The sequence below is a fragment of the Ornithorhynchus anatinus genome, chromosome 17 (genome assembly GCF_004115215.2).
Source record: "Ornithorhynchus anatinus isolate Pmale09 chromosome 17, mOrnAna1.pri.v4, whole genome shotgun sequence".
NCBI lineage: Eukaryota > Metazoa > Chordata > Mammalia > Monotremata > Ornithorhynchidae > Ornithorhynchus > Ornithorhynchus anatinus.
In genome coordinates this window covers 13,559,075-13,579,383 of record NC_041744.1, presented here as the reverse complement: position 1 = coordinate 13,579,383, position 20,309 = coordinate 13,559,075, and the positions used below count along the sequence as shown (strand labels likewise).

The following is a 20,309-nucleotide window of genomic DNA, read 5'->3' as shown; positions in this document are numbered from 1 at the left end:
GCTTTCTATGTGCCAGGCATGGTACTGAATCTAAGGTAGATATAAGATAATCAAGTTGGACACAGTCCATATCTTCCCCGCCCCCGCCCCCCATCTTAATCCCCATTTTGCAATAAGGGAGGGAATGGAGGCACAGAGAAGTGAAGTGACTTGCCCAAGGTTACATAGCAGACAAGTGATGGAGCCAGGATTAGAACCCAGGTCCTCAGGCTCCCAGGCCCTTGCTGCTTCAAGTGCATCCAATTTCAAGTGCCCTTGCTCCATTAGGCTATGTTGCTTCAAGTGCACCCAATTTTCCTATAACACACAGAATGTGTTCTCAGGAAACTTTAAGGAAAGTTAAGGCAAACTTGCGCTGCGATAATGGTTGGCATAACAAGGCCGTCCGCCCCTGCCCTGGAAGTTTCTCTGCTGACCTGGCATGCCAAGCCCACACAGCCTGGCAAAGTTGGAAGAACATTCCCTAATTGCCTTCAGGCCTCTAGCCACAGAAATCTCTTGCTGCAGAAAAACGGTGGGTATCTATGAAACCGGTCGATCGAAGACGTTCAATCACTTGAATGTATGTTCCATGACTCCAGTCCATATTTCACTCACCTGCCCGGATCAATTTTCTACAAAAACGTTCAGTCCATGTTTCCCCCACTCCTCAAGAACCTCCAGTGGTGGCCCATCCCCCTCCGCAACAAACAAGAACTCCTTACCATCGGCTTTAAAGCACTCGATCACCTTGCGCCCTCCAACCGTACCTCTCTGATTTCCCATTACAACCCAGCCCGCACACCTCGCTCCTCTAATGCCAACCCACTCACTGTACCTCAGTCTCGTCTCGCCGCCGACCCCTCGCCCACATCCTGTCTCTACCCCGGAATGCCCTCCCCATTCGGATCTGACAAACGACCACTTTTCCCACCTCGAAGCCTTTATTAAAAACACATCTCTTCCAACAGGGCCTCCCTGACTAAGCCCTCATTTCCTTTTCTCCCACTCCCTTTGGCGTCGGACCTGCACATGGATTCGCACCCTTTATTCGCTCCTCCTGCAGCACTTATTTACATATCTGTAATTTATCTATTTATATTCATGTCTGCCTCTTCCTCTAGACTGTATAAGCTTGTTGTGGGCAGGGAACACGTCTACCAACGTGTCTAGCAACCCTGTTATATTGTACCTTAAGTGTTTAGCGCGGTAAGTCCCCTATAAATGTGATCAGTTGGCACATAGTAAGTGCTTAACAAATACCATAAGAAAGTAATTTGTGTGTACTTATAGATAAGTCAGTGAGGTGAATATGCATCCTAAATTCCAGCATACACTTACTTTTTAGCAAGAATTCAGGCAACTGTGAATCTCTGGCTAAGCCAGAGAACTCAGTGATAAAAATACTGGCTGGAATTTACAAAAATGTGGCAAGGAACACAGCTCTCAGCATTCTTTCCTGTTTACTCCTTTATCCATGATCTGCCTGTTCTTGCCTCCTCCTCCCCCCAAAGAATCCTGCCTCATAATGCTTTCTTGGTGGTTCTCAGCTCCTTTTCCCAAATATTTTTCTGTGACCCTCAACCACTTTGCTTGCTTTGCTTTCATGGAAACCTCCTGACTAGCTTTCAGCAACGCCAACCTCCTCAACTGCCTTTTTAAAAAACGACAAATGCAAAATACCTATATGTCTTGGGGCCTCCCTGAATTGATGCTTGCTCATATTGTGCTAGATGAGGTTGTATAGTTTCTTTGCAAATACGCAGTCACATTTTTCTAAGGGTTGGGGTCATTATTATTAAACAATTATTACAGCAGCAGTTGTGATATTCGTTAAGTGCTTACTCTGTGCCATGCGCTGAACTAAGCACTGGGGTAGAAACAAATCGAGCAGAACAGACCCAGTCCCTACCGTACCTGCAGCTCACATTCTGAGATGGAGAATAGGAGTTTTAGCCCCAGTTTACAGACGAGGTACCTGAGGCACAGGTAAGTAAGGGGACTTGCCCAAGGACACATAGCAGGCAATGGAGAAGCAGCAACGCCTAGAAGATGGAGCACAGGCCTGGGCTCTGACGACCTGAGTTTTAATCCCGGATCGGCCACTTGACCGGTGAATGACCTTGGCTAAATCATTTCACTTTTCGGTAACTCATCTGAACAGTGGCTATAACTCCTGTTCTCCCTCTCAGATTGTGAGCTCCACGTAGGGTAAGGACTGTGTCCAATCTGCTCATATTGTTTCTACCCCAGTGCTTAGTTCAGTGCATGGCACAGAGTAAGCACATAACCAATATCACAACTGCTACGAGCCCTAAGTAGGACAGGGACAATGTCCGTCAGGATTATCGTGTATCTAACCCGGCGCTTTTAGTACAGTGCCTGGTACAGAATAAGCCCTGAACAAATACCATAAAAAAACAAAAATGGCAGCGCCAGGACAGAAACCCAGGTCCTCTGATTCCCAGACTTGTCTCTTTCCACTAGGCCACGCATTTCTCACAATTGAGCACTGCTTCCAATTGTGTGTAACGGACTCTTGTGACTTTCCTTCAAAAACTATCAGTGTTAAAATATCACTATAATGAAACTGTGCCCAGAAAATGAAAGTAGATACCTTAGTACAGATTTGGAAATTAATCACATACCATATTCTAAGGTCTGCCATAAAGTGTGTATTCACTACCCGTTCCGATGACAACGGTTTAGGGAATTACGGACTGCTCTTCCAAAACTGCGAGCCTGTCTTGGAAACAGTTTGACACAGTGCCGCAGCATCTTAACAGGTGAGTTTTCCTTAGCCTGGAGGTCTGAAAGCATTCAGCTAACCCTTGTGTTAGAGAACTGGGCAACATGACCTAATGGTTAGAACAAAGTCAGAAACACCTGGTTCTAAGGAATGTGCCTCTATATTGTCCTCTCCCAAGCGCTTAATACAGTGTTCTGCGCACAGTAAACACTTAATAAATACGACTGACTAATCCCAGCTCCACCACTTGTCAACTTCTCTGTGCCTCAGTTACCCCATCTCGAAAATGAAGCTTGACAGGGTGAGCCCCATGTGGGACAAGGATTGTGTTCAAACTGATTATCTTGTATCTACCACACAGCTTAGTATAGTGCCTGACACGTAGTAAGCGCTTAAAAATACCATTTAAAGGAACCTGGGTAACAAGCTACTATTAGTTGGCCTGCAAAAAGAAGAGGTTAAATATTTTTGCACTGAGTCAGTCCATACCATTAGGTTAATAATCAATAGCCCTATTACAAAAACTTGCATTGCAGGATTATAGACCCCCCCCCGCCAAATCTGGTGAATATTAACCTGAGCTTCAGAAATGGACAATAACTGATACCAATAAACATTCATTGAGAAGCAGCATGGCCTAGTGGAAAGAGTCTGGGCATCAGAAAACCTAGATTCTAAATCTCGCTCTGCCACGTACCTACTGTGTGATCTTGGGCAAGACACTCGAATTATCTGTGCCTCAGCCCCCTCTTCTGCAAAATGGCGATTTAATACCTGTTCTCCCTTCTACTTAACCTGGGAGCCCCAAAAGGGACCTGATTATTTTGTATCTACTCCAAGGCATAGTACAATGCTTGGCACAAAGTAAGTGCTTAACAAATACCACAATTATTATTTGTGCTATTTCTACACTCTCCTTAATACAGCACTGAGGACGTGGAACAGTGCTCTGCACATCGATTGAGTGATTTTCCTGTCTTTTCCCACAACCCTCCAATCTTTCCATCCTCCCAGCTCCTGACGTGGCTCATGGCTGCCATCCCACAGCTCCCATTTTTCTCGTATCTGTCTCTCCCCATCTTTTCTGACACTTCCTAGACTCTCACTGCAGCTTCCAGCCACCTAGAAGTAGTATCATGGCCTAGTGGATACAGCATGGGCCTGGGAGTCAGAAGGACCTGGGTTCTAATCCCAGCTGTACCACTTGTCTGCTGTGTGACCTTGATCAAGTCACTGCACTTCTCTGTGACTCAGCTACCTCTTCTCTGTGAGACTGTGAGCCTCAAGTGGGGCAGGGACTGTGTCCAACTTGATTAGCTTTCATCCATCTCAGTGCTTAGAACAGTGTCTGGCACATAGAAGGCACTTGGCAAATACCACAATTATTATTATTTTTCTAGCCCAATCTCTCTGCTATTGCACATCCTCACACAGCTGCTGGTACTATTATATGTGAATCCAATTACAGAATGACGTAAAAGAGCCAGTTCAGGATGATTATTCTAACCAAGAATTCTCTCATCTGAAGATAATTCTTGGTGGGAATGAGATAAAGCATAAAAAGTACTGTGTGTTACTGAGCTAATGCCTCAGATCACATAACTGCAATACAACGCTATAATTTTTAAATCCCAAAATGGATGCCAAATTGGAGTCTCTTCAAATTCAGTCGTAATTTTTTTTAAAAGGCAAAGTTCTTTAGGCAGAGAACAAGGGGTCTAAAACCCCACAGACAATCTCAAAAGTTAGGTTTTAGCCTGTTACATTGTACAAGGCTCTCTCATCCACTGGATATATTATAGCTGCAAAACAGAGCCATATCTGTCTTGGCTGAAGGCCAACCTCAAGGCAGTGAATCCATTATTAGTTGAGATCATTTATAATTCTCTTGAGACGGAACGGCGCTCTTTTCCCAGACTCTGCGATTAGATGTCCCCCACAAAATTCACTGATATTAGTCAATGCTGTTCAAAATACATTGTTCTTTTCCTCAAAATACCCCAATGGCTATCCATTTCTTTCTGGAAAAAAAACCCACCAAACCACAAAAATTCCTGACCATTGAAATTATCATGGCTCCTCCTTATCTTTTGGCTCTCTTCTCCTGCTTCACCCCAGCTCGCCCTCCTTGCTCCTTTCAAACTAGCTTCCTAAATGGATCTTGTTACCCGCCGCTTTGATCCATCTAGCAAGACTTTCCCCTTTCACTGAACTCCCTCCGATTCAATTACAATTAATCACATTCCTCTCCATTTATAAAGTCCTCTGAAATAAACATCTCATCTGCCTAGCCCTCCCTACTTATCAGATCAACCCATCAACCTCTCTTAGGATTTAAGAGGATATCACCTTATTTATGCCTTTCATTTATTAATTTTAATGGTTCATTTTTTAACTTGCTTTTGTTACCATGTGCAAACTATATCCCTCATGCAACTGTACGATCTGTGTCTACCTACATCTCCTTATTACACTGTAAGCTCCCTGGGAACAGAACTAATGTCATCCATTTTTATTGTCTTCTCCCATACCTCTAGTACACTCACTCCTCAAGGACCTCATGCTTGCCCAGCTACCTCCCCCTCACACAGAAACTCCTAGCAATAGGCTTTAGAGCATTTCGTCACCTTAACTTCCCCACCTTTCCTCCCTGATTTCCTACTACAACCCAACCTGCACACTTGGCTCCTCTAACGCCAACCCATAATCACTGTACCTAGATCTCGTCTATCTTGCCACCGACCCCTCACCCACACGCTGCCTCTGCCCTGGAACTCCCTCCCTCTTCATATCCGACAGATGTACGCTCTCCCCAGCTTCAAAACCTTTTTAAAAGGACATCTCCCCCAAGAAGCCTTGCCCAACTAAGCCCTCATTACTTTTTCACCCATTTCCTTCTGTGTCACCCTTGCATTTGGATTTTCACCCCTTATTCAGCCCTCCTACAGTACCTCGGCACTTAAGTTCATATCTGTAATTTATTTGTATTGTCTGTCTCCCCCTTTAGACTGTAAACTCGTTGAGGGCAGGGAATGTGTCTACCATTCTGTTATACTATACACTCTCAAGCACACAGTACAGTGCCCTGCACACAATCAGCCCTCAGTAAATACAAGTGATTGACTTCATTAGGCCACCTGGAGAAAGCCAGTGTGGATTTCTGGGCTGTAGCACAGCTAAAACTACGTCAACAGTTTTTCTGCCTCATTTCTATTTGTTCTCTTGCTTCAGTTGGCTGAATTAGGCTGGCTGAGTAGGGGCTTGGATGAAAGCAAAACACCTAATCTTCAAGCCTCATTTGGAGAAATGATGCGTATAAACAGCTACAAAAATTAGAAAGCCTATTATCAACCCTGTTAAATAACCAGCTATATACCTGCTGTTCGCCATGGCTTGCATGCATGGCTGTTATTTTAAAACCTACACCAACCAAAGCTTGTTGTTTTGGGGTTCATTTTTAAAAGTATTCTTCATTTACCAAGCTAAAGTTCAAAAGATTCTGATTAACCTACCACTGGCATCACATAAAAACCAGTACCTCAAATCTGGGGGTTAATTCCTGAAGACAAAAAAAATTTCAGTTATGAAAACCTTTAGCTGAATTGCTTTTCGTGAGGTTCAGCAGTGGAAATTCAATTAAACCCCTAAAAGAGCACTCAAAGTGGTACAGTATCCTGATTTACACCCCTAAATCCGGATATACTTCGCATCTTTGGGTGACATGTTCATTGCAATTTCCCTGCAACTTTAAATCCTGTACAGAACAGATTCTTTTATTCTTGCTACCACTGCCTGAGGATAAGCAAAATATTTTGTTAATTTCTGTTCTGCAAGGTCTCCTTCCAACTCACCTATCTCTGAGTATTAATCCCTAAAAGAACTCTCTGCTCCTCAAAACTATGAAACTATAGACTATAAGCAAGCAGAAAAATCTCATTAATCCAGACTGCTCTCATTAATAGCAATGAGACATGCAAATTACCAGAAACATATCTTAAATGCTGCCAGGAATTCAGTCAATAAACTCACAACTTTTTTTTATTAGGCATATCTTGTTAAGCAATCTCAAGTTCCAAATACAAAATGTCTTACTAAGAAGGAAACAAGTGAAATGATGATTCAGTAATTCCCTGCTTAATTTGTTTTTTTGTGCGATTCCACTCTTCGGGGTCTGCTACCTAACTTGTTTTACCTTTTCTCAGGACACATTCCTAGGATAAAGAGGGATGCATACATGGATCCATCAAAGAGCTTAAGGACACCTTGAAAGCACTGTTCTCATAACTCCTAAGGGGAGACAAACATTTGAAGATCTGAGAAAAAGTATTTTTTTGTTCCTGACTTTTAACCTCAACAGTCTTTCTGATGTTCAGACCCTGCTTTTAGCTTTTGCTATATGAATAAGCTGCTCACTTACGGTCCGGCAACTAATCCCCTTTCTACATAAAGCTAGTCGCTCTACATAGCACTTTTGGGAAAATATTCCTTGAGTAAAAGTAATTACATATCACTTCTCTTCTTATATGCTCTTTTCCCCCAAGTTTCTTCAGTGTGTTGCTCTTATTTGGGAATTACGTCTAGCAGGAAGGAGAGCAGAAGAAGGAGGGCAGGAAGGGGGAAGGAAAAGAAAGGGAACTTGAAACTCTTCTATTTATTTCTTCCATATGCTACAGAAAATAGGAACTCAGTGAATTTTTGTAGTCCCCCTATCCCTATCCTTTTCCTACTGCAGTTTTGACAAGCCTGGTTCTGGCCCTTTCTCTTCTTTCTCGGAGTTCCACAGTCTCCATGAGCCTGGATCTGTGCATTCTCACTTTACCCAAGTGTGTGAGAAGAAACTTTCCCGGCTTGAGCCTGTCTGCATCCGCTGGCATTCAAATCCCACATCTCTCGTGGCTTAGTGGAAAAAGCATGGCTTGGGAGTCAAAGGTTGGAGGTTCTAAACCCGGCTCCACCACTTGTCTGCTGTGTGACCTTGGGAAAGTCACTTAACTTCTCTGTGCCTCTGCTACCTCCTCTGGAAAATGGGGATTAAGACTGTGAGCCCCACGTGGGACAAGCTGATTACCTTGTTTCTACCCCAGGGTTTAGCATAGTGCTTGATACGTAGTAAGCACTTAACAAATACCATCATTATTATTATTACCCCGGCGCTCATCGCTATCGCCATTTACAAAAATAATCTTTTACTTCTGCCTCAAGAGCTGGGGTGGGAGAAACTATGTGATGAGGCAAAATAACTTAGTCTTAGCACACAAAGTGTTAGAAAAAATAATTGGAAATAGAGAAGCAGCGAGTTCTAGTATAAAGAGCACAGGATTGGGAGTCATGAGATTAGGGTTCTAACCCCAGCTCTACCACTTGCCTGCTGTGTGACCTGTGCCTCAGTTTCCTCACCCATAAAATGGGGATAAAATACCTGTACTGCCTCCTCTGTGAGCCCCATGTGTGATCCGGCAGGGCTGTACCTACCCCAGGACTTAGCATGGTGAACCAATTGGAAACACCTTGGATTTTAATCTTGGATTCACTGACAGAGTCCTCGCCCGATTTTTCTATTTATCTGGCTGCTCCTTCCCTATCCTTTGCCAGCTCCTCCTCTGCCTCCATTCATTTATTCATTCATTCAGTCTCATTTACTGGGCACCTACTGTGCACAGAGCACTGTACTCAGAGCTTGGGAGAGTACAATAAACAATAAAAACACACACGATCCCTGCCCACAACGAGCTTACAGTCTAGAGGGATCTTACAGTGTTGTGGGAATCCCTCAAGGCTCAATCCGAGATCTCTTTCTATTCTCCATCTACATTCATACCCTTGGAGAACCCATTTCATTTCATGGCTTCAACTATCACCTCTATCACCTCTTCAACTACCTCTCCCAGCAACAACCTCTCTCCTCGGCAGCCTCGTATTTCCTCCTGCCTTTCGGACATCTCTACTTGGCTGCCCGACACCTCAGACTTAACATATCCAAAATAAAACTTCCTCATTTTCCCATCCAAACTCTGTCCTCCCCAGACTTTCCCATCACTCTTGACAACACCACCATCCTCCCTGATTCACATCCTCCTTTTTAGACTGAGCGCCCATTATTGGGCAGGGATTGTCTCTATCTGTTGCCGAACTGTACATTCCGAGTGCTTAGTAGAGTGCTCTGCACATAGTAAGCGCTCAATAAATACTATTGAATGAATGCTCACAGCCTTGGCGTTATCCTCAATTCCTCTCTTTCATCCAACCCGCATATTCAATGGTACCAAATCCTGTCAGTTCTATCTTTAGGACATCTCTAGAATCCACCCTGTCCTCTCCATCTGGACCTCTACCATGCGGATCCAAGCTTTCCTATCACACTGTGTCTACTGCATCAACCTCCTGAGGCTGGTCTCCCTGACCCGTCTCCACTACAGGCCACCCTTCACTCTGGTGCCTGGACTGTCTTCCAAAAGACAATTCAGTCCACGTCTCCCCACTCAAAAATCTCCAATAGTTGTCCCCATACCTCTGCAGTAAAGAGAAGAACTCCTTTGCTTTTGGCTTTGCTTTTGGCCACCTGCTCTCTCCTACTTCAACCCAATCCACACACTTCACTCCTCTGTTCTTCCCTATCGCCCGACTCTCTGCTGAACCAATGCCCATGCTGACCTCTTGTCCATACCCTCCTTCTGGCCGGACCACCCCTCTCACCACATTCGAAGCCCTAATTTAAAAAAATCACACCACCTCCTAGAGGCCTTCCCTGGCTAGGCCCTCATTTCCCCCATTCACACTTCCTTCTACGATCCCTACGTACCCCTTAAAGAACTGACATTCACCCCAGCCCCACAGCACTTAAGTACAATTCCCTACACTCTTCCACTCCTCCATCAGAAATGTATTTTAATGTCCGAATCCCCCCTCTAGAGGGTAAGCTCCTTGTGGGCTCGGAACGTGTCTGCCAACTCTCGGCACACAGTAAGTGCTCAATAAATACTATCGATTAATTAGTCAATGCTTAATAGCACAAATATTATCATCATAGTTATTATTATTCACGTAAATTAGCAATAAATACAGCAGGAAAGAGGCCAAACTACATTTGGGCCAAGGCAGGCCACAGGACAAAATTAGAGAAACTTGGAAAAAAAATATAGGATTTAAACATATCACTGAAGTAATGGGACAAAATGCTGGAAACAGTTTAGGCAAAATAAAAACTGCACTGATAGTCAGTAAAATGACCTTGACTATAAGACTCAGTGTGCAAAGACTACAGGGGTGGGATCAGAAACAATGAATCTTGCAAAATTGAAAAATAGGACCAAAGACAGATGTTGCATAAAACCAACACACCCCAAGGACACTGCAACATGTTAAGTACTTGCTCCTAGGGGAGTAGCTAGGAACCAACTCACATGTCATCTCTGTGACTTAAAAGGGCGTCATCAGGCAATTTGCTATGCCTTATATTACCCAAGTTGACCATCACCAGAGTTCACAGTCTGACCTCTGCACCTACCTTACGCAACATTCTACGGCCCGAAACCAATGAAGCATTTCATCGTGTAAAGTACACAACTGAAGGCAGGACAGGAAGACCTTTTCTGCATCACTGTACCAGCCTGCATCGGAAAGGAAACCTCCTAGAAGGGCAAAAGAGGAAAAGAATACTTTGAACGGCAGGACGTGAAAAGTCATTTAAAAGGTGGGAAACTAGATTCAGTGAAGGAAGATTTGGGAAATGGGGGGTGTTTATTCCAGGAAAGCGGTCTAAACGGTGATGATTCGTCTTCAGAGATTGGAAATGTCTTTAGGAAGACAATGCTGCACTCCAGATACACAGGAGGCTGAACAACAGTCAACAGATCAAATTGCAATGGGAGGCTGGACACAAGGAAGCTTTTCTCAACTGTCAGCATGATAAAAGATCTCTAGGGACAGTGTTTACCCACATCTTCCCTCGGGAGCCCAGTCCAAATGTTTTAAAAAGGAATACAGAGCCACTGCGTAATGATGCATTCTCCTGGATGTGAGACAATGAACCAAGAGATCTCTCTCCGATTCCCTGAATTTGGAACAATCTAATCCGCGCTTGTCATGGAATACTTATATGTATTGAAGATTTAAGTCCCTGCTGGGCTGATGAGCAAGCTGTATATGCAATTCCTGCAGGGAAATTGCACAAACTCTCCCCAGGGGTCTATGGGTTCCTCTTGTGTAAGGCAGGGTAGACCAGGAGTTCTGCTAATCTGGTTAGCAAACAATTCTCTGACAGCTCTTTTTCCTACCCCGCCCCCTCCTCTCCTTAAGCCTTCTGGAGGGCCTTTATCCCTTTCTCCTACCTATACCAAACTCCCTGCTAGGCAGCCCTTACTCTTGATTAATCTGAACACTTTCATTCCTGCTAACAAGTGCCTTAAGGTATACACATCCACTTCATATAAATGCAGTGGAGGTGGTCCCTGCTGGAAAAGAATTCTGACTTCTTCCAGGTCACCACTTCAATATTCTTCGGATTTGGGATTTACCTAAAACAAAGCCAATCTGGATTGCTTTCTCTTTAACAGCGGCATCTGATTCTGCTATGTAAGAGCACCGTCTACTGAATGAATAAGCTAGAACGGAGGCAACTTTCACCCCATGATCCATTAATGCCTGAAAACAGTGGTGGAGAAGATGCCTGAAAGAGAAAAAAAAAAGATATTTTCATACACAGGACATTTCTTTATCCTTTTGGACATATTTCCACTTTTTTAAAAACTGTGCAATCTTTTCAAATATGGCATTGTTTTTAAGAAAAAACTTTCAGCCTTGATATCACAAGTAATCATTAGAAAATTTTTCTCTCAAAAGTGAAAACTCTGCCATCAGACTCTTCAGCTTCGCAGACGGAAGAGCTATAGAGCTGCTTGCCATTCCACTTACTCCCGACCTTTGGGGGAGTGACTGCCCTATCAATAGTATTCATTGAATGCTTACTGTGTGCCGAACACTGTACTAAGTGCTTGGGAGAGGACAATACGACAGTCAGTAAATCTATCGTACATATTCAGTGCTTACTATGTGCAGAGTACTGCATTAAGCTCTTGGCAGTGTGCAATATAACAATAAACGACACATTTGCTGCCCACAACAAGCTTACAGTCTAGAGGGGGAGACGGACATTAATAAAAATAAATACATGACAGATATGTACCACAGTGCTGTGGGGCTGGAAAGAGGCGAATGAATAAAGGCAGCATGTCAGGGCAATGCCGAAGAGAGTGAGAGAAGAGGAAAGGAGGGCTTAGTCAGGGAAGGCCTCTTGGAGGAGATGTGCCTTCAATAAGGCTTTGAAAGGGAGGAGAGGAACAGACCGTTCCTCTGATCTGAGGAGGGAGAGCGTTCCAGGCCAGAGGCAGAATGTGGGCGAGAGGTCAGCAGAGATCAAGGTACAGTGGTAAGGTTAGTATTGGAGAAGCCAAGTGTGTGGGCTGGGGTGTAGTAGGAGAGTGGTGAAGTGAGGTAGAAGGGGGCAAAGTGATTGCTTTAAATCCAACAGAGTTGGTACATCCATTCCTTGCCCAAAGGGAGCTTCCCCCAGCAACACCAGGACTCCCCTCTATCCCTGTGAGCTCCCCTCTACCTCACCCGTGTACCTCTTTCCCAGTCCTTAGTACAGTGCTTTGCTCACAGAAAGTGCTTGATAAAGATTAATACTACTATATTTAGCTAAGACTTGAGCACTTCCACAAAAGATAAACATCTGAGCCCACACAAGAGAAACTTCCTGAGGCTTTCTAGCCTGGAAGATGCCAGGGGTTCTTCAATCAAATCAATCAATCAGTGGCATTTATTGGGCACTTATTATGTGCAGAGAACTACACTAAGCACTCAATGCTCTAAACTCTCCCTAAAGACCACTGATTGACTGACAGTGATTCCCTTACTCCTCCAGAGATGGATGAATCAGCGCTGACAACCGAATACCTGAACTTTAGAACTTCGAGCTACTATTCAGATCACCAGAGAATAAATCTGACTGTTTTGATGTCTTCAACTTACATAAACTTTGGATAGTTTGCCCTAAAGAAAATGACAAGAACAACTTGATTAGCAAATTACTACCCAAATTACTTTTCATTTTAAATGCGGGGAGGTATTCAACCCTTTGAAGTCCTGGGTGAATCTGACAATAACTAGACGTGTGATCCTACCTGAACAGTAACAAAAATTAATAAAATTTTACATTTTAGAATTCGTGTGGGACTAATTTTTCCTTCAATTTACACAAAATGAAAGTGACCCAATAAAGAATCAAAAACATAAAAACACATCCCTGTCAATTCAAACAATGATGTGTTTAAAATAAAACATCAGTGGATTTGTGTGTGTGTGTGTGTGTGTGAGTGCTTATTAAAACAAGAGTTTTCCAAACAAAATGTTATTTGGGAAATCTCTCTCAAACCATGAACACGAGGCACTGAGAGAAATAATCAATGATTTATCTCACTTACCTTTTATCTATTGCTCGCAAGACCTTAGCAAAAATTTCTAGTTCACAGAATTCACTACCCAGTTGACACAAACGGCCTTGTTGATAAAGCTGAAAGAAATAAAATAAAACTGAGATTTAAAATCCATTTTAATCGCAATACCCCAAGCCTACACTAGTGACAAACATGGCAAATCAGACAAGAGAATTCAGTTACCACAAGAATGTGCTATTTATTGTGCCACAAAATTTCCAAGTTAAAAAACAGGCACAAAAGCAAGAAGAAAGGTAAAGAGTAAATGACTAGTCAAAATACAGTAATTCATCACAAGAACCTAAAATAGTGGAATTCTTTATCTTTTTGTTGACGGGGCAAGCCATCAAGATTGTAACTGGAGAGAGCCTAACTCACTCCTACTTTTAGACAGTTAAAATACCCAATAGGAAAGAAAACATTTTAACCTATTCTTTTAACTTTCTTTCTGCAACACTTAAACCCCACCAAAAAAAAAAAAAAAAAAAGAGGAGGGAGCCGGAGTGGGCTTGTGGAAAGAACACTACATTGGGAGTCAGAAGACGGGGATTCTAGTCCCAAATCCACCACTCCCCTGCTGTGTGACCTTGGGCCGGCAACTTAGTTTCTCTTGGCTTCGATTTCCTCCATTTGTAAAACGGGATAAAATACCTGTTTTTCTTTGCTCTGAGACCGTGAGTCCCATGAAGGATAGGGACTATGTCCAATCTGATTATCTCGTAATTTCTCCCAACACTTAGGACAGTGTTAGATATATAACAAGCACTTAATACCTTCATTATTAAAAACTGTCCGACCTGATTATTTTGTATCTACCCCTGCATTTAGTACAGTGCTTGCCACAGAACGAGCGCTCAACAAATACTACAGTTATTATTAAAATACCTTGTAGGCAGGGAATGTATCTATCCACTCTGCTTTTGTGTACTCTCCCAAGTCTTTATAGGGAAGCAGTGTGGTCTAGTGGCTAGAGCACGGGCCCGGGAGTCAGAAGGTCCTAATCCCAGCTCCACCACCTGTCTTCTGTGTGGCCTTGAGCAAGTCACTTGACTTCTCTGGGCCTCAGTTACCTCATCTGTAAAATGGGGATTAAGATATTTTCAACCCGATTTGCTTGTATCTACCCCAGCTCTTAGTAGAGTGCCTGGCACATAGTAAGCACTTAAATACCATAATTATTATTACTACTATAGGGCTCTGCACACAGTAAGTGCTCAATAAATACCATTTATAGATTTCACTTCTTAAGAGGCCTATCCGTGACCACTGCAGGGATTCTAAAACACTCTCCTCGACCAAAAAAAAAAAAAAAAAAGGGTCATATTCCACCATCCTGTCCGATGTCTGATTTTTTTTCTAGAATGTGTAGACCAGGAGGTTATTTAAGGCCAGTAGCATGGGGAAGAAACAGAAATGCAAGCTTTTGAAATCCAAACAGATGGTTTGGCTTATACTCTGTTCTTCCACAATGGGTGTTTTCACTATGCATTTTTGGAAAGAATTAGGGAACAACTTTCTGACCACACGTCTACCTGGAGAGAACCCGAAGGGGTATCACAAGCAATGGTTGTCAGTGATTCCCTTACTACAGGACTTCACAAGACCTGAGTGTTACCCGAAAGCACTGTTTAAGGAGAGGGTTACTTCAGGAGCCTTCAAAATTCCAAACTCTTGAAACGCCTATTTCTAGTAAGGATAATCATCTCCCCTCATCTTTATAACACTTAACTGCAAAGATTTAGGAAATGGTTTTGCATTAACTTCATGAGTTCCAAAACTGCGAACTATGAAACTGCACTTGGACCTGTGACCTTTGGGCAGCTGATTGTCCACCCCACCCTCAACCTTAGAGCACCTATGTTACAGATTATTTATTTATATTAATGTCTGACTTCCCCTGTAGACTGTCAGCTCCTTCCAGGCAGGAAATGTATCTGCCAACTCTGTTGTACTGTACGTTCCCAATCGCTTAGGACAGTGTGCCGCACATAGTGAGCACTCACTAAATGCCACTGAATGAAAACTGTGCTCTTCCCCAGGTTCAAACACAAGTCATTCCTCGCCTCAATAGGAATGAATGAATGACTTACGAGGTTTATCCCCACGAGCAGAATAAACCCCAGACAATAAAGTTCCCCTCCTGTTGTTTTCCATGGCTCCCTTAATCCTAAACCAAAATTCAAGGAAAACGGCTAGATTAGAAATAACAGCCAGCCATGGATATGGCTCAACTTTTCTCAAGAATGGTGATTCTTCCCCTTATCTTTGTTTCCCATCTTTAACTTTGCCATTCTTTTCAGAACATCTGGAGAGGGAGAGAGAGCTATAGTCCTGCTCTATTTTGTATCCTGAACAACAATTACTATTTCGAAATTGCTATGGATGTTACCTTTTATTTTAATGGTATTTAAGCTATTAGAATGTGCCGAGCACTGCTCTAAATTCTCAGGTAGTTACAAGTTAATCAGATTGGATACAGTGCCTGTCCTACATGGGCCTCACAGTCTTAATCTCCATTTTACAGATGAGGTAACTCAGGCCCAGAGAAGTCAACTGACTCACCCAAGGTCACACAGCAGACACGAGGAGGAGCCAGGACTAGAACCCAGGTCCTTCTGACTCCCAGGCCCCTGCTCTAACCACTAGGCCACATTGCTTCTTCAAGAAGCAGACTCTGGAGAGAAAACAGGCATCAGGCTGTGGATGCGGCAGTGCCTACAAAAACCACCAAACTCTTGGCCCACGTTAGGAACAAGATGAAAGTGACCCAGCTGTTACCTCCCATTCTCTTTGTCTAGTTCCCAAATACAAGCCAACAACTCAGTTGAGAAGTTCAGGGCCACTTGATAAAACCTGCCAAAATGTCCAAATTATGCTAGGTGGGGTCCTGGATTCCTGGATTCCAATCAAATTGTTCTGGTTTGGGGCATGAGGATCAACCAACAATTTCAAACGAAGGCCGTGACAGGAAAAAAACCCCAGCTTTTCAAGTGAATGACTCACCAGGGACAAATCTAGACTTTAAATTTGTTTTGGATTTTGGTTTTAAAAACATATTGTGCAACTGCTCTGCCTGTGTCACTCTCATATCAACAACCAAAACAAAACTGTTAAAATTAATTCTAGACCATATATCTTTGATAACATTCACTTAATGACAAGAAAATGGGGGATGTCAGCTTACAAAACGTGACGATGAAAACGCCCCCAAAGTGCTACCTTACTTGGAAGAGATTTTAAACTAATTTTTAGGTAGGGCTGCCTTCCAATGAAGCCTCTGTGGGCAGAATGATCAATCCTGCTACTCTAGTCATTGGGTTTAACAATTTCCCTTTTATAATTAACAGAAAAACAACTTTCCTCCCACGTGAATGGTACTGAGCCCTTACGTTACTTTAACTGGGACTCAGTCGCTGGTAGTTACTCAGTGTTTACCTAGGCACAGCACTGTACTAAGCACTTGGGAGAGCAAAATACAACAGAGTTGGTAGACATGTTCCCTGCCTCCAATGAATTTACAGTCTACGGGGGAGGTAGACACGAATATAAATATATCACAGGGACGAGCATTGATCTCCCAATGGGAGTCAGAAGGACCTGGGTTCTAATCCCAGCTCCTCCGCTGTGTCTGCTGTGTGACCTTAGACAGGTCACTTAACTCACCTGTGCTTCAGTTACCTCAACTGCAAAGCAGGGATTTTGACTGAGAGTCCCATGTGGGGACATGGATTGGGTCCAATCTGATTATCTACCCCAAAACTTAGAACAGTGCCTGGCACGCTTAAGAAATACCAAATCCTACTTAGCGACAGCCCTGACCATCGCTCGTAGGCCCAACTTGATCCCTCATAGAACAAATTACTAAGAACAACAATAATAGCGGTACTGGTTAGGCATGTATTTAAGTGCCAAGCACTGAACTAAGCACTGGGGTGGAGGCAAAATAACCAGGTCAGGCACAGTCCCTGCTCTAAGTTGGGCTCACAGTCTGGGACAGAGGGCGATGAGCAAGCAGGATCAGGTGATTAGCCCAAGTCAGGTTCAAGAGAGTAAGCCCAATTCTGAGACATTTGAGAAAATGTGTCTCCCTCACGGCCGTGAGTTTCAGATCAAGCCAAAAGTCCCAGAAGTCTACATCTGTCAATTCATTCCCTCCATCAGATTGCAAAACCGCTTAAAGAAAGGCGCTGAACCTCTGACTTATTTGGTATGTTTCCCAAGTATCTAGTACAGTCCTCTGTACATGGTTAGCACTCAAAACCGTTGATTTTGTTGGGTTCGGGCCTTCTCAGATTATCTACCCCAGATGTCAATCCTAAATTTTAGAAAACTTCCATCAGCAACACTTCTAGGCCATTCTTCATATCAAATGACATTACAGGGTTGCAAGGTATCCCCTTAAGCACTTTGATATTCACCCCTGCCCCCAATATTTAGGTATATATTGAGAAGCAGCGTGGTGCAGTGGAAAGAGCACGGGCTTTGGAGTCAGGGCTCATGAGTTCGAATCCCAGCTCTGCCACTTGTCAGCTGTGTGACTGTGGGCAAGTCACTTAACTTCTCTCTGCCTCAGTTCCCTCATCTGTAAAATGGGGATTAAGACTGTGAGCCCCATGTGGGACAGCCTGATTCCCCTGTGTTTACCCCAGCGCTTAGAACAGTGCTCTGCACATAGTAAGCGCTTAACAAATACCAACATTAAATACCAACATTATATTCTACTATAATCCCCCATCCCTAATCCACTTCAGTGAACATCTCCCCCCATGGGCTGAAAGCGCCTTCTGAACAGGGAATGCGTCGGGCCACTCTGGACTATCGGATTCTCCTAAGCGTTTAGTACAGTGCTCTACACATAGTAGGTGCACAATAAATACCACTGATGATGTTCACGTCTACCAACAGTGTTGAAATGTACTTTCCCAGGGGCTTAGTACACAGTTCTGCACACAGTGTTTATTAATAATAATAATAATAATGTTGGTATTTGTTAAGTGCTATGTGCAGAGCACTGTTCTAAGCACTGGGGTAGATACAGGGTAATCAGGTTGTCCCACGTGAAGCTCAGTCTTAACCCCCATTTTACAGATGAGGTAACAGGCACAGAAAAGTTAAGTGACTTGCCCACAGTCACACAGCTGACAAGTGGCAGAGCCAGGATGAGAACCCACGACCTCTGACTCCCAAGCCCGGGCTTTTTTCCACTGAGCCACGCTGCTTCCATACTAGTGGTTGACTTTCTTCCCAACAGCTTTTAGGCACCCAATCAGTACTCTTCCCCCACACCCCCTGCTCGCACGCTTAGCTCCTCTAAAGCTAACTTACTCACTGCGCCTCCTCATCTCTCCTACTGCCAACCTCCTTTCTGCCTTAAATTCCTTTCTCCTTCACACCAACACATCATGGCTCTCACATCTTCAAGGCCCTTCTGAAATCAAAACTCCACCAGGCGGCCTTCCTTGATTAACCTCTCATCTTCCCACCCTATTTCCTTCCCTAATGCCTCTTCCAGCACTTCCACATCACTTGAGCACCCCTAGGGAGTCGCACCATTCCACCACACTTATGCAGGCATCTTTTATTTTCCCCTACCTGTAATTCATCTGAGTGCCCCTCTTCCAGGCTAGGTGGGTAAACTCCCTGAAGGCAGAGGTCCGCTTATTACCTTTATTACTCTAGTCAGTGCTTAATACAGTAATGCAGAGCACAGAGTAATTGCTCAGTAGAAAACTACTCATCAGAAAGCAGTTAGGCTAAGGACATCAAAGTCATGCTTACCACAACAGGCCTCTGTTAGGCAGAATAGGTGAGAGTGAAAATTCACAGCAAACCCAGAGATGTTAATGATGATAATAATAATCTGTGGTCTCTGAACTGTTTACTATGTGCTATGCGCTAGGGTACATACAATTACAATCAGATTAGACACAACTCCTATGGCACAGGAGGTCCCCCCTCTAATGGGGAGGAAGAAGCAGCGTGGCTCAGTGGAAAGAGCCCGGGCTTGGGAGTCAGAGGTTATGGGTTCTAATCCCGGCTCCGCCGTTTGTCAGCTGTGTGACTGTGGGCAAGTCACTTAACTTCTCTGTGCCTCAGTTCCCTCATCTGTAAAATGGGGATTAAGACTCTGAGCCTCCCGTGGGACAACCTGATTACCTCAGTGCTTAGAACAGTGCTCTGCACAAAGTAAGCGCTTAACAAATACCAACATTATTATTAAGAAGAGGTACTTATTTTACAGATGAGAAAACTGAGAACGTGAACTGTCCGAGGTCACAGGGCAGGGTGGTGGAACTGGAATTAAGATCCAGATCTTCTGACTGCCTGTCTTGTTTCCTTTCCACTGGGCCAGGCCGTTTGGTGAGCTGAAGTGGAGGGACAGTAAACAAGGAGGACTGAAGAAATCCTCTACAGACCCAATGAAGTCACGCCTTCGATGATGTGGCATGACTCAGGGCAGCTGGGAGGCAGCTGTTCATCAAAGTGGACTGTCTACTGCTGCCATTCAAAAGAAGGCAACTTTCTTAGAGCACAGGTTTGGAGGAGACTGCCACACCAAGAGACCCAACAGGCGACAGCATCAGGCACTACCTGAGGCAAATGTAATATCTGTTAAGTGCTTACTATGTGCCAAGCACTCTACTAAGCGCTGGGGTAGATATAAGCTAATCGGCTTCTACAATCCCTGCCCCACATGGGACTAACAGTTTCAATCCCCATTTTACAGTGGAAGTAACTGAGGCACAGAGAAGTCAAGTGACTTGACCAAGGTCTCACTGCAGACAGGCGATGCTGGATTAGAACCCAGGCCCATGCTCTACCCACTAGGCCACGATAGGCCCAAGGAAGGGGTTGTCGGTCTTCTTAGCTTTGCTTTCACTCCTGGGTAAAATCTCATTACTCAACGGGGTCCTCTTCAAATCCCAAAGGACAGCCTTATGTACTTTTCAAAAGAGGTCTGTTCGAATACTTCCCAGGAGAGCATAAGCATATTCTAACACCTGGATTCAGGTCATTGGTGAATCCAAAGGATAGCTGGGTATTATCAACTGAACAGGGTCGTTCTCAGTACACATCCCTGCTTTACC

General features: G+C 43.9%; 1 protein-coding gene across 1 annotated transcript in view; it reads right to left on the bottom strand.

Annotated features, from left to right (window-relative positions):
• The window catches only part of APPBP2 (amyloid beta precursor protein binding protein 2), a 56,720-nt gene that overhangs the window by 25,841 nt on the left and 10,570 nt on the right, over nucleotides 1–20,309 (bottom strand). The window contains exons 2-4 of the mRNA XM_003431419.5: nucleotides 13,210–13,298; nucleotides 11,242–11,393; nucleotides 10,233–10,356 (exon numbers count right to left, since the gene is read on the bottom strand). Coding sequence (XP_003431467.1) covers nucleotides 10,233–10,356; nucleotides 11,242–11,393; nucleotides 13,210–13,298 — 365 coding nt within the window. The remainder of the gene's footprint in view (nucleotides 1–10,232; nucleotides 10,357–11,241; nucleotides 11,394–13,209; nucleotides 13,299–20,309) is intronic.